Here is a 15,249-nt window from a genome sequence, read left to right as displayed (position 1 = left end):
GTTTTTCCAGATATATGCCCAGGAATGGGATTGCTGGATCATATGATAGTTCTATTTTTAGTTGTTTATTTTTTTTAAGAAACCTCCATAGTGTTCTCCATTGCGGCGGTACTAATTTACATTCCTACCAAGAGTATAGGAGGGTTTCCTTTCTCTATACCCTGTACACCTTTTGATGTAGAGTTTTTTCTTTTTTGAAGAAGAATTGTTTTTACAGAGTTTTTTGTTTTCTGTTAAACCTCAGTGTGTGGCTCAGCTGGTAAAGAATCTGCCTGCAATGCGGGAGACCTGATGTAGACTTTTTGATGGTCATTCTTGACCCAGTGTGAGGTGACACCTCACTGTAATTTTGATTTGCATTTCTCTGATAAGTAATGACATTGAGCATCTTTTCACCTGCTTTTTGGCCATCTGTATATCTTCTTTGGAGAAACGTCTGTTTAGATTTTCTGCTCATCTTTTGGTTGGGTTTTTTTGCTTTTTTAATATTGAGCTGTGTGAGCTGTTAATTTTGGAGTTTAATTCCTTGTTGTCACGTTGCTTGCAAATATTTTCTCTCATTCTATGGGTTATCTTGTTTATTATGGTTTCCTTTTCTGTGCAGAACTTTTCAGTTTAATTAGGTCCCTTTTTTTTCCCCCATGACTCTAGGAGGTGGATCCAAAAAGATACTGCTGCAGTTTATGTCAAGAGTGTTCTGTGTTTTCCTCAGAGCGTTTTCTAGTGTCCAGTCTTACATTCAGGTCTTTGATCCATATTGAGTTTATTTTTGTGTGTGGTGTTGGAGAGTGTTCTAATTTCATTCTTTTACGCGTTTCATATACTTTCGCGTGTGTGTGTCTTCCTTCACACCTCTCTCTCGACTTAACCTGCCGGAAGGGAGCGGGGAATGGCGGCAGCCAGTCACCCACAGGAGCCGTCTGGTAGTGCTGGTAGTTTGCAGGCAGCATCTCTAGGATTTTCTACTCTCAGGTCTTGGTAGATGATTAATATTTTTTAAAAAACAGTCTAGTAAAAACACAAGACAACCATGTTCTAAAATTTTAAGACTGAACATTTTGAATTAATATAGCTCTTTCAGACATAAGGCAAAAATAAATGTTTATTAAGTCACAACCAAACAGGTGCCCTGTTCAGTGATGGCTACAGTGACTGAAATCATAGTTGTAAATCTGGAGCGTATCTGCTCTAATTTTATTGATATTATACAAATGAGGAAACAGGTTTAGAGAGGTAAAGGGACGTGGCCCCATCATGGAGATGCTTAGACTAGAATCTTAGCTGCTAATTTTGGACCTGTTCTTTTCACAATGCTTTGTCTCTCTCTACTTCTCAAGTGAGTTACAGCCTGTTTTTCCATAATTTTTCCAGTATAAGAGAAACTAGAGAAGAGCAAACCTATAGCTTTACCTGCCTGTCATGGTTGGCATTTTTATTGTACTAACTTTGGTCAAGTGACATCTTTGCTCTAGACATTTTCCCAACTTTCTACTCTAGACTGTTTCTGATTAACCTTGCCCTTCTATAGATAATGCTGGAGCTGGCCCGATTATACCTGGTACAAGATGACCCTGACGCCTGCCTGCGGCACTGTGCTCTGCTTCTCCAGAACGACCAGGACAATGAGGCCGCCACCATGGTTAGTCCAGGACACTTCAGTGCCAGCAAGGCGGTCGTGTCTTGTATTTATTCCACGTGGCAGTTTCAGATTTTACCTGATAAAACTAATAGTAGATGTGAGGCCTGGCTCTTGTTGGCTTTTGGAAAAAATAATATTTTTAAGATTATTAGTACATTTTTAGTTTTTCTGTATGACTAAAAGGATGCCTGGTCAGGAATGGCTCATGTGGTCAAGTTATAATTTCCTAAAGACTAAAGTATTTACTTAAATATGCTGGAGTTTTTAACAGTTTCAGTCAGACTTTCTGAATTACAGAGAAAATTCTTCATATAACATTTTAAGACACTGTGTTTTAAATAGTTTTGCTTGTCTTTCTCAATTTTATGAGGGTTGAGGTTTTTGTTAGCTTTTCAAACAGCTTCATAGATGACAGTTTATGAGGTTCATTTAATAATTTGACAAATGAGTCACCATAACTGAAAAATACAAGAACTCTCCCTTTTAAAACACATAATAAGAAAATCTCAGTGAGTCTTGCTCATTTTGAATTCCTTTGAAATATTATTTGGGGTTTTTAAAAGATTTTCTTGTTGTTTTTACAAAGTCCCAGTGAGGTGTCTTCTCTATGATAACACATAGAGTGCAGTTTCCTTCAAATTTCTGTTTTAAAAATAACTGCTTAAAATATATTTTCTGCTACAAATAGTTTTTGTGAACAGAGAGATCTGTTTCACATCTTCATGGATCTCAGTGCTAATCTGCTTAAGATGTACTTGAATTTTAAATGGCTCTGTTTTGTAGAACTTTGCCCTCATGTTTCTCCTACATGTTTTCATACCAGTCAACCTTGACAGGAATGATATGCTTTGTAAAATACATGGCTGTATTTTTAGAACCAACTTTTTATCTTTATAGATGATGGCAGATCTCATGTTCAGAAAACAGGACTATGAACAAGCCGTGTTTCATTTACAACAGCTTTTAGAACGAAAACCAGGTAAATATCCGCTGATTTTATCTTCAAATGCAGTTAACGCCCTTTCTCTTTTTGGCTGTTACACTTCTTGGGAAAACCACAACCTTGGTCAAATCCAGCACTGCTTATTCCACACCTGCCCTTGAGCAGCTCAGATGATTATAAGGAAAATGACTGGTCATAAAGTCACTGGTCTCATTTTAAGACCACCAACCCCAAATGTGCCCTCAGATGCTACCAGGCAATCCTACTGTATCTCTCTGATGAATTCACTCACTCCATCTCTCTTTTACACTTCTTCCTCTCACTTCAAACCTCCAATAACCTTTCCCCTTTCCTCATCCTCAGCTAGAAACCTTACCTCCTGGCTCACTGAGAGAACACGAATACCCAGAAGAGAAAGTCTCCCTCTTCCTGTCCCCAAGTCGGTCTGCCAGCCCACCTGCAGCACGGCTCCCTGTGGGCACTGGACGCTTCCCCTTGCTTCCTGAAGGGTTTGCCCTCTGGCGTCTGTGTCTCCTGCACCATCATTTTCTTTGCAGTTGGCACGTAAATAGGCTGTGACATCTCCCCACCTGAAGGCATCAGTAAATACATAAAAACCAGCTCCCACCTCTCCATTTACTCTCCCCTTCCACTTCCTGCTCCATTTCTCCGTTTTACTCTCAGGGATTTCTGTCTGTGCTGTCTTCACTGTCTCCTGCACTCCAGGGAGGCTGTGTCAGCCGGGTGGCCAGTGACCTCCATGTTTCCAGATCCAGGTCTAGTTCTTGTTCTCTGCTTCCCCAGGTCTGACAGTGTATTTAGCACAGCTTATCCCCACTCCTTCATCAAAGACTTTCTTCGCTTGTGGGATGCTGGGCTTACCTGGTTTTTCTTCTCCCCGCTGACCATTCTATTTCACTCTCCTTTGTTAGGTCTATCTTTATGCTTTTAATTTTTCAGAACGTTTTAGACATCTGATCTCAGACTTTTCCCCATCTTTAATACCTTCCCCACACTCTTATGACTTCATCCAGGTCCGGTGTCCTTCATGTCCGGTGTGCAGTCTTGACTCATCCACTCAATTGCCTGTTTGTACTGCCACTCGGGTGCCTGGGAGGCTCTTCAGCGTGACCTGTCCAAAGGAGAACACCGGGTCTTTTCCTTCCCTCCAGACCTGCTCCTTCTAGTAAAGGGCATTATCTATCATGCGTTTGCTCTGGTCCCCAGCCTTCTAGTTACCTTTGTCTCATCTTTTCCTCGTACACCACATCCAGTGTGTGAGCGAGTCCCTGTTAGCTCTACTTGCAGAATAATCTAGAGTCCCATCACTTTACCACCTCTGCTGCTGCCACCCTGGCTCAGCATCTCTCACATCTTCTTGTAATTCATCTGTTTCTACTCCTTGGCTCCAAATAGTTTAGAAATGCTTTCAGCTCAAAGTAGCAGAGGTACCCCATCCCCCCACTAAACTCCTAGTGACCTAAATAATTATGGCTTTTATTTTACTCTTCAGTTCATTTCAGTCGCTCAGTCATGACCAAGTCTTTGCGACCCCATGAATCACAGCACGCCAGGCCTCCCGGATATCCATCACCCACTCCCGAAGTTCACTCAAACTCATGTCCACAAGTCAGTGATGCCATCCAGCCATCTCATTCTCTGTCGTCCCCTTCTCCTCCCGCCCCCAATCCTTCCCAGCATCAGTCTTTTCCAGTGAGTCAACTCATCGCATGAGGTGGCCAAAGTATTGGAGTTTCAGCTTTAGCATCAGTCCTTCCAATGAACACCCAAGATTGATCTCCTTTAGAATGGACTGGTTGGATCTCCTTGCAGTCCAAGGGACTCTCAAGAGTCTTCTCCAGCACCACAGTTCAAAAGCATCAATTCTTCGGCAATCAGCTTTCTTCACAGTCCAGCTCTCACATCCATACATGACCACTGGAAAAACCATAGCCTTGACTAGACGGACCTTAGTTGGCAAAGTAATGTCTCTGCTTTTTAATATACTATCTAGGTTGGTCAAAACTTTCCTTCCAAGGAGTAAGCGTCTTTTAATTTCATGGCTGCAATCAGCATCCGCAGTGATTTTGGAGCCCAAAAAAATAAAGTCTGACACTGTTTCCCCATCTATTTCCCATGAAGTGATAGGACCAGATATATCAGTAAAAGAAATTTAAAAGTAGATTGTTCCAGCAGTGATTCAGACATTCCCTAGTATCATCAGGAAGTCTGAGTCCTTTTTCTTCTGCTATCATTAGCCAAACTTTCATTCTAACATTTTTATCCAAGATGACCACCACACCCCCGGCATTTATATTTCTGGATGGGGAACATGGAGGTGAGCCATAGGGCTTACCTCCCCAGTGAATCATCTTTTTTAAAAAAGAAAAATATTTTCTAGAAGCACCTCTGTGACTGCAAAAGAGTGGGAAATGTCTTCTTATAGCTGAACACAGTGTCACATAGAATAAAATCAGAACTCTGATAGTGAAGAAGAAAAGGATAGTAGATATGTGGTAAGCAACAGCCCCAGCAGGTTATGACCTTGAGACTTTTCACTTCCTGTCCCCTCTTCACAGAATACGTTCTGCTTCCTCCCTCTCAGGACTTTGCTCCCGTGCTGCCTCTTCCTGACCATACCCTTCCCCAGCCATCCTACACCACTGACACCTCATCATTCTCCATCCTCTTATCCTGTTCTTGGTTTTTTTGTTTTGTGTTGCATTTGTAGAACAAAACCAAAACTGTGATCTGTTATTTACAAGCATCAGGTGGCCAGGAACTGTGCCTTCATTGCTGTGAAGATCTAGAACAGTATCTGGCTGAGTATAAACTTTGAATGAAATGAACGAATAAATGAAAAAAGAGGGGGAAGGGAAAAGGAATGGAGGGAGATGGGGAAAGGGAGAAGGAAAGTGGGATCAGGGAATGTACGTTGTTTATGTGTAAAAGAACTTGCTAAAGAATGTGTGAACTTAGAGAAATCCTTGAACTGTCATTCAGTTCTTCCAGCCCCCATGTCTCAGGATGATGCCGTGGATGGTTAGCACTCATGACTATAGAAGTGGCTGTGCCTCAGGCAGGGCAACTCAGAGGGCCAGATAAACTCTGCATGTTGTACTTACTAATGCTTTTAGTTACTAAAAGTTTGGATTTATAGAACAATACTTTCTGCTTACAAATAAAACATTCCTTGTTAGGGCCAAGATTGAAAGGGAAAAATCTTGTTTTTATGGCGACATCAGCATTTTAATTTCGTTTTATTTTTATCATCTTTGAAAGTTTTCTGCCACCTTTGGACTTTTCAGGCCCTGTCGTTTCTCCCACTGTCTGCTCCAGCTCCTAATCAGATGGTGTTTCAAAGAGTGCTCTTAATCACTCTAACTTCATGCCCCTTCTGCCCACTCCTAAGTCCACAATATGGGCTACCCTTTCACTTCATTTGCCCAAACCTTACTCTCTTCAGGCTAAGTTGTTTTTTTTTCCCCTGCCATGGCTTCTGTCTTGGCTTCTAGACTCTCTTTTGTCTTTCCTTCTCTGAACTACTGTTTAAGGTAATATGCATAATGCTTTCATTCTGTCCCAAACTTTTCCCATATGACAGCATTTCCCTCTGAGCCAGTTATCCAACCTGATTATTTTAAAAAAGCAGACCTCTTCCCTTGTGAATATTTTTGTAAGTCTTTGGTGGCAACATTGCCACTATGTAAGATCCAAAGAAGCCCTCATCTGTCACAGGAATTTCGTATCACCCAGGTTACTTGGCACCAACACTTTTTTCAAATAGATAATAGTGTTGCTCTGGACTGTCTACTTAAAAACAAACAAAAAGTGGATTATTATAAATTCAGTCGAAGAACCTGTTACTCCAGAAATACTAAACAATATACAGTCACCAGCATCAGATATATTCCAGGTACATAGATGCTGCAGAGTAAATGTTTACTGGTTAAATGGATCAATGAATGACTGTGAAATACCAAGTTGTTTAAAAATACAAAATTTTAAGTAAACTTTTATTGTCTATGTGATATTTTATGCTTTTAATCTTGCATTCTATGCTTTATTCCTAATAGGACTTTATAAACTTATCTACTAGTCAGTTTTTTCAGAATTATTCTAAAACCTGCACAATAATTCTTGTGTGTTATAGATCATTCTCAGTAGAATGTCTTATACTTTAATGTTGTGTTTGAGCTTACTTCAGAAATGTACTACTTTGACTTAACCTAGCTAGTGGAAAATTCTCCTTACAGATCTAATTATTGCACTCTTAAAAGATTGCAAACCTTTTCTCTCTCAAAATCTCCAGATCATCCTGAGTTTTCCCCCTCCCTCACACTGATTGGTTAGCAAGTCCCATTAGTTCTCTCTGCTTAACAGTGAACTGTCACATCTATCTTCTCCTAGCCCCCTGCTCTAATTAAGGACTTTATTAACCTGACGCTAGCCAAGAAGGAGACAAGTTCAATCCCTGGGTTGGGAAGATCCCCTGGAGTAGGAAATGGCAACCCACTCCAGTATTCTTGCCTGGGAAATCCTGTAGACAGAGGTGCCTGGTGGGCTACAGTCCATGGGGTCCCAAAGGGTTGGACACGACTGAAGCGACTTTGTGCGTGCCTCTCACATGGGCTAATGCAGTTTCCCAGCTAATCTTCCAGTCTCTAGGCTCTTGCTCTTCCAGGCTATATTACAGGACTATCATATTCATTCTAAAACTATTCTTCTGCTTAAAAAAGTCTACAAGTCTATAATAGAGCATTATTTTGATAATGATATATGCCAGGGTTACCCTTCCGTCTTTATTTCATATCCCACTTCCTCTGATTCAGAATACAGCACTCTCCATTCTGTTATCGGTCCTGTCTTTGCACATGCTGTCTGCACTTTGAATAACAAGATCTCCCTCCTGCCCTTCAGGCTGCTCGAAGGTCTGTCCAATGTGAAACCTTTTCTTCCTCCCCCAGGCAATGTTAAGAATTGCACTGAAATTCCATAGCACTTCACTCCTCATTATATCACTCTGTGTGGTTTTTTTCTGTTTTTTTTTTTAGTAAGTCCTCACTATTCATAAATAATCATGAACTAACTTTTCAGAATATAATACATTTCATCTTTTGACAGATTTCTTAAGTGTACAGTTTGTCCTCTGTCAAATTTCATGGTTAACCAAAAGACAAGTTAATTCAGTCTAACCTATCAGTGGTAATTATAACTTCAACTAATAATAAATGCATTTCAGTAATATTTTAAGGTGACAGTTATTCAAGAAACCTGGCTAAGGTTGACTTTAGATTATGTCAGCAATATCATACATCACACACATTAGCAAAGTCATATAAAAAATTGGAGGCCAGAAATTTCAACCTAAATTTGCTTCTTGTCCAATCCAGTCTAGCTTTTAGATTCTATGGCTTTTTTATAGGGTAGTCCTAGTTTTTATTACAATATTTGGCATTATTTATATTACTATTGATGTTTGTAGTTATAAGCTCTGTAATACTTTTATTTTATTTGATTTCCAGTATTATAATACAATTTTAAGAAAGTGAGTGATCCCAGACTCAGAGAATTTGAGTAATTTGATTGAATTTGCATAGTCAAAGAAAGAAAGAAAGTGAAGTGGCTCAGTCGTGTCCAACTCTTTGTGACCCCATGGACTGTAGCATACCAGGCTCCTCCATCCATAGTATTTTCTAAGCAAGGGTACTGAAGTGGGTTGCCATTTCCTTCTCCAGGGGATTTTCCTGACTCAGCAATCAAACCCAGGTCTCCCACATTGCAGGCAGATGCTTTACTGTCTAAGCCACCAGGGAAGCTGAGTTTCATAGTCTAAGGACAATACAAATATCCGAATCTTCTTTCTGAAACTGTGTTCATATCATATGCTCTTTTTAATGATGCCAAAGGCAGAGGCAATAAAATTATGAAACCAAACATTATGGGTTAAGAAAGGCAAATGTGGGTGGGGGGTGTGGTCAAGATGGCAGAGTATTAGGACATGAAGTTTACCTCCTCCCACAAATACATCAAAAACATACCTACATGTGGAATGACTGTCATAGAATACCCACTGAATGCTGGCAGAAGACCTCAGACCTCTGAAAGGACAAGAAAATCTCCACACAACCTGATAGAACAAAAGAAAAGCAAAAAAGTGAGAAAGGAATTAGGGGTGGAACCTGCCCTCCTGGCAGGGAGCTGTGAAAGAGGAAAGAGTTCTTGCACTCTGGGAAGTCCCCTCACGGGGAGATCAGCTGGAACAGAGAGGGAGCTTTGGAGCCTTGGAGAATGCAGCAACTGTTTTTGCCTCAGCTAGAACGGAGAGAGACCTGCACAGTCAGTGCCACCACACTGCACTCACCACCCTGAAACACGCGTCCACCAGTGTGGGTGGGGGCTTGGTAGAGAAGCTCAGGCTTCAGAGATCAGATCCAGGGAGTAAAGTGGGGTGGGCTATGCAGAAACCTCAACATGCTAGAGTCTGCAGCTGCACCTGAGGATGTAGGCAGAAGAGGCCTGGTCTGCTTTAGAGGCTGGGCGTCACTGTGTGGATGGTGTGCAAGGGGAGGGATGGAACTCGCCATCACAGCCTTTTTTCCTTTGTGAGCTCTCAGATGTCAAGATGCAACCTGCATGAGCTCCAGGAGCAGTTGTAAGCCACTACTGCCCCTAGGGCTTCAGAGGTGGTTGTGAGCTACCACCATGCCTCCTCTGTGCTTCAGGACAGGTCTCGAGCCAATGACTCCGTCCTTCTGGACTCCCTGTGCAGTCACGAGCTGCCTCTGTTCCCATTGCGTGTTCTAGGGATGTGTATGAGCCACCACCACTGCTGAGAACCCCATGACTGGGCACCAGCAACTGCATCTGGATACCCTCTTCAAGGGGGTAATGACTAGCCCACACTAAGGAACGAGACAGCAAGCATCCATACAATAAACAGCCCTCACACCAAAAATATTAATCCCACATGAGCTACATAGGGATGCTCCCACATACAAATAGTCCTCCAAGACCACAGTACATAACTGTTTCTCCTAAACTCAGAGTAAGAGAAATAGAAGTACAATGAAGCAGAGGAACCACTCCCAGTTAAAACACTAAAAGAACTCCCCTGAAAGAACAGGCAATGCAACAGACCTCTTCAGTTAATAGACACCAGTCTCAAAAAGAAGATAATGAAAATACTGACGGAATTAAGAAAAGCTGTCAACAGAAATGCAGAGTACTGTAGAAAGGAACTATAAAGTGTAAAAAAAAAAAAGGGAAAATTAGAAAACTCATTTACCAAGACAAAAACTGAACTAAAGACAATGAATAACAGAATAAATAATGCAGAAGAATGAATAAATAACCTGGAAGATAGAATAATGAAAAACACCCAATCAGGACAGAAGGTCAATGAAAAAAAAAATGAAAGCAATATATGAGACCTTTGGATAATTTACTATGCCAATCTATGCATAATAGGGATTCCAGAAGGGGAAGAAAAAAAGAGCTCAACACCACATATGAAGAAATTAAAGCTAAAAATTTCCCAAAACCTAAAGAAAGAAAGAGACACTCAGGTCCTACAAGAAGCACAGAGGTAGGAAATCATTCACACACCAATATGATATCAAAACCAGCAGTCGTGAGGAAAGTACAAATGCAGGATATTGAAAATGCACTTGAAATTAAAAGACCAGCAACTTAAAAGCAATCTTGTTTATATACAGACTGCTATATCAGAGCCTCATGGTAACTGCAAATTGAAACTCTCTAATAGATACAGGAAAAGAAATCCAGACACTGAAGTTAGTCATCAGATCACAAGAGAAAAAAGGGGAGGGAAGGAAAAACACCTACAAAAACAAAACAATTAACAAAATGGCACCAAGGACATACATAATGATAATTATCTTAAATGTGAATGCATCAAATGCTCCAACCAGCATATAGAGACTGGCTGAAAAATAAACTTAAAATGTATTAAAGACCTAAATGTAAGACCACTTAATACTATAAAACTCTTAGAGAAAAACACATTTTTGACATAAATTGCAGCAATATCTTTTTGGATCCATTTCCTAGAGTCATAGAAATAAACACAAATAAAATCGGGTAAACTCTATGTAAACTCTAAAGCTTTTTGCACAGTAGAGGAAACCATAACAAAAAGACAACCCACAGAATCGGAGAAAATATTTGCAAATGATGCGACTGACAAGATTAATCCTCAAAGTCTATAAACACCTCATGTAGCACAATATAAAAAAAAAACCAAATCACCCAATCTAAAAATAGGCAGAAGACCTAGATTGACATTTCTACAAAGAAAACATACAGATGACCAAGAGACACATGAAAAGATGCTCAAATCTGCAATTATTAGAGAAATGCAGATCAAAATTACAGTAAGATATCACCTCACACCACTCAGAATGGCCATCATCAAAAAGTCTACAAACAGTAAACACTGGAGAGAATGCAGAGGAAAGGAAACCCTACTACCCTGCTGATGGCAGCGTGCATTGGTACAGCCGCTATGGAGAACAGTATGGAGGGTTCCTGAAAGCTAAAGATAGAGCTAGCATATATATGATCCAGTAATCCCACTCCTGGGCGTATATCCAGACAACGTCTTGGTTTGAAAGGATACACGCACCCAATGTTCATTGTAACTGTCTACAATAGGGGAAACATGGAAACAATCTAAATCTTCATTGATAGATGAATGGATAAAGAAGATGTAATACATATGTACAATGGAATATTACTCAGCCATTAAAAAGAATGAAATAATGTCATTTGCAGTAACATGGATGGACCTGGAGACTATCATACTAAGTGAAGTAAGTCAGACAAAAACATATATATCACTTATGTGCTGAATCTAATGGAGAAGGCACTGGCAAGCCACTCCAGTACTCTTGCCTAGAAAATCCCATGGATGGAGGAGCCTGGTAGGCTGCAGTCCGTGGGGTCGCTAAGGGTCGGACACGACTGAGCGACTTCACTTTCACTTTTCACTTTCCACTTTTACACATTGGAGAAGGAAATGGCAACCCACTCCAGTGTTCTTGCCTGGAGAATCCCAGGGACAGGGGAGCCTGGTGGGCTGCCGTCTATGGGGTCACACAGAGTCGGACACGACTGAACTGACTTAGCAGCAGCAGCTGAATCTAAAAGCTACAAACGAACTTATTTACGAAACAGGAACAGATTCACAGAAATCAAACTTATGGTTACTAAAGGGGAAAGTCAAGGAGAAGGGATAAGTTGGAAGTTTAGGATTGATATATATACATACTACTATACTTAAAATAGATAACTGAGAAGGAACGACAGTGTAGTACCGGGAACTCTGCTCAATATTATCTAATAGCCTAATCAGGAAAAGAATGTGAAAAAGAATGAATACATGATTATGTATAACTGAGTCACTTCACTGTATACCTAATTATACTCCAGTATAAAGTAAACATTTTTAAAAAAAGAATAGCTTTATTTTCATGTACAAAAAAGAATTTCTTAGACAAGTAGAAACTAGAAGAAACAGCATTACTAAATCCTAGAGGAAATATCAGAAGTTCTTCTCTGAATAGGAAAGAAGTAAGGATATATAGGAAAGAGAAAATCACAATTAGAAAGCAAATCATCCTAATAAGCCAGGACATGGCTTAAAAAAAAAAAAAATTCAGTGAAACTAATGATAACCACAATGAACAGTAAAAGATATGAAAGAGGACATCAAAATTATAAAATGTGTATTAGGAGAGTAAGAAAAAGTAGATCTTATTTTTTCATATCTTCAAATGTGTTTGAGCCTATATGACTACCAGTCTAAGGCAAGTAGATAGAGGATGTGATTAACATACTTGAAAAACAGGATAACCACCCATCAAAAACATAACAGTAGATTCATAGACACCAGAAAGAAGAGAACATAAGTATAATACAAGAGAAAATCATCAAGCCACAAAAGAAAACAAACAGAAAAAGGAATAAAGCAGAAATATAAAATCAACGGGAAAGTAAGGTTAAAATGGCAGTAGTTAGTTATCTGTCAATAATTACCTTAAATGTCAATGGACTAAATGCTCCAATCAAGAGAGACAAGAGTAGCAAATTGGATTAAGGAAGAAGAAAAAAACCCCAAGAGTCTACAATATGCAGCCTGCAAGCGATCCACTTTAGGTCAACGGACACACAGATTGAAAGTGAAAGGATGGAAAACATATTTCCCGGAAATGAGAAGAAATCAGGGGCAGTATTGCTTGTATCAGACAAAATAGACTTTAAAAGGAGAAATTCACTGATTCAGTTATACATATATTTACTCTTTTTTCAAATTCTTTTCCCATTTAGGTTATTAGAAACATTGAGCAGAGTTCCTATGCCGTAAAGAAAGTTAGAGAAGGACACTATATAATGACAAAAGAATCAATACAAGATTTTACACTTGTCTACATATATGCATAGGGGATTGGAGTGCAAAAGTAAAAAGTCAAGAGATAACTGGACAATTGGCAAGTTTGGCCTTGGAGTACAAAATGAAGCAGGGCAAAGGCTAACAGTTTTGTCAAGAGAACACATTGGTCATAGCAAACGCTGGTTTCCAACAAACCAAAAGATGCCTCTACACATGGACATCACCACATGGTCAATACTGAAATCAGATTGATTATATTCTTTGTTGCCAAAGATGGAGAGGTTCTATACAGTCAGCAAAAGTAAGACCTGGAGTTGACTGTGGCTCAGATCATCAGCTCCTTATTGTGAAATTTAGGTTCAAATTGAAGACAGTAGGGAAAACCATTAGACCATTCGGGTGTGACCTAAATCAAATTCTTTATGATTACACAGTGGAAGTTACAAATAGATTCAAGGGAGTAGATCTGGTAGACAGAATACCTGAAGAACTATGGACAGAGGTTCACAACATTGAGGAGGAGGCAGTAACCAAAACCATCCCAAAGAAAAAGAAATGCAGCAAGGCAAATTGGTTGTCTGAGGAGAGTTTTCAAATTGCTGAGGAAAGAAGAGAAGCAAAGGCAAAGAAGAAAGAGAAAGGTATGTCCAGCTGAATTCAGAGTTCCAGAGAATAGCAGGGAGAGATAAGAAAGCCTTCTTAAGTAAACATTGCAAAGAAATAGTGGAAGACAATAGAATGGGAAAGACCAGAGATCTCTTCAAGAAAACTGGAAATATCAAGGGAATATTTCATGCAAAGATGAAAATAGAAACGGACAAAAGCAGTAAGGACCCGACAGAAATAGAAGTGATTAAGAAGAGGTCAAGAATACACAGAACTATACAAGGAAGGTCTCAATGAACCAAATAACCATAATGGTGTGGTTACTCACACCTGGAGCCAGACATCCTAGAGTGTGGAGCCAAGTGGGCCTTAGGAAGCAGTACTGTGACCAAAACTAGTGGAGGTGATGGAATTCCAGCTAAGCTATTTCAGATCCCCAAAGATGACGCTGTTAAGTTCTGCACTCAATGGATCAACAAATTTGGGAAATTCAGCAGTGGTCACAGGACTGGAAAATGTCAGTTTTCATTCCACCCCCAAAGAAGGGTAATGCCAAAGAATGTTCAAACTACCGTGCAACTGCACTCATTTCACATGCTAGCAAGCTTTTGCTCAAAATCCTTCAAGCTAGGCTTTAGCAGTATGTGAACCGAGAATTTCCAGACGTACAAGCTGGATTTAGAAAAGGCAGAGGAACCAGAGATCAAATCGCCAACGTTCATTGGATCATGAAGAAAGCAAGATTTCCAGAAAAACATCTGACTCATTGACTGTGTGAATCACAACAAACTGTGGAAAATTCTTAAAGAGAGGGGAATACCAGATCACCTTACCTGCCTCCTGAGAAACCTATATGTGGGTCAAGAAGCAACAGAACTGGACATGGAACAATGAACTGGTTCAAAATTGGTGGAAAGGAGTATGTCAAGGCTGTACATTGTCACTCTGCTTATTTAACTTCTATGCACAGTACATATTGTGAAATGGTGGGCTAGATGAATCACAAGCTGGAGTCAAGAATGCTGGGAGAATATCAACAACCTCAGATAAGCACATGGTACTGATGCTAAAGCTGGAACTGCAATACTTTGGCCACCTCATGCGACGAGTTGACTCACTGGAAAAGACTCTGATGCTGGGAAAGGTTGGGGGTGGGAGGAGAAGGGGACGACGGAGAATGAGATGGCTGGATGGCATCACCGACTCTGTGGACATGAGTTTCAGTGTACTCCGGGAGTTGGTGATGGACAGGGAGGCCTGGCGTGCTGTGATTCATGGGGTTGCGGAGAGTCGGACATGACTGAGCGACTGAACTGAACTGAACTGACTGACTACCCTAATGGCAGAAAGTGAACAGGAACTAAAGAGCTTCTTGATGAGGGTGAAAGAGGAGAGTGAAAAAAAACATGGCTTAAAACTTAGCATTCAAAAAACTAAGATCATGGCATCCAGTCCCATCACTTCATGACAAATAGAAGCAGAAAAGATGGAAACAGTGACAGATTTTGTTTTCTTGGACTCCAAAATCACTGCAGACAGGGACTGTATCCATGAAACTAAAAGACACTTCCTCCTTGGAAGAAAAGCCATTACAAACCCAGACAGTGTATTAAAAGGAAGAGACATCACTTTGCCAACAAAGGGCAA

General features: G+C 40.2%; 1 protein-coding gene across 2 annotated transcripts in view; it reads left to right on the top strand.

The window, feature by feature from the left end:
• The window catches only part of TTC21B (tetratricopeptide repeat domain 21B), a 124,575-nt gene that overhangs the window by 70,527 nt on the left and 38,799 nt on the right, over positions 1-15,249 (top strand). The window contains exons 21-23 of one of the 2 annotated variants that reach the window (XM_088829848.1): positions 1,529-1,639; positions 2,537-2,618; positions 4,096-14,666. In XM_088829848.1, the coding sequence (XP_088685974.1) occupies positions 1,529-1,639; positions 2,537-2,618; positions 4,096-4,316 (414 nt within the window). In that variant the 3' untranslated portion in view covers positions 4,317-14,666. Of the gene's footprint in view, positions 1-1,528; positions 1,640-2,536; positions 2,619-4,095; positions 14,667-15,249 lie in introns of those variants that run through there. The other variant, XM_055398931.2, reaches the window with a different exon arrangement.

Source organism: Moschus berezovskii, chromosome 2 (genome assembly GCF_049115385.1).
Source record: "Moschus berezovskii isolate FMDL1 chromosome 2, NW_MosBer_1.0, whole genome shotgun sequence".
Taxonomy (NCBI): domain Eukaryota; kingdom Metazoa; phylum Chordata; class Mammalia; order Artiodactyla; family Moschidae; genus Moschus; species Moschus berezovskii.
This window is presented reverse-complemented; position numbering and strand designations above follow the sequence as displayed.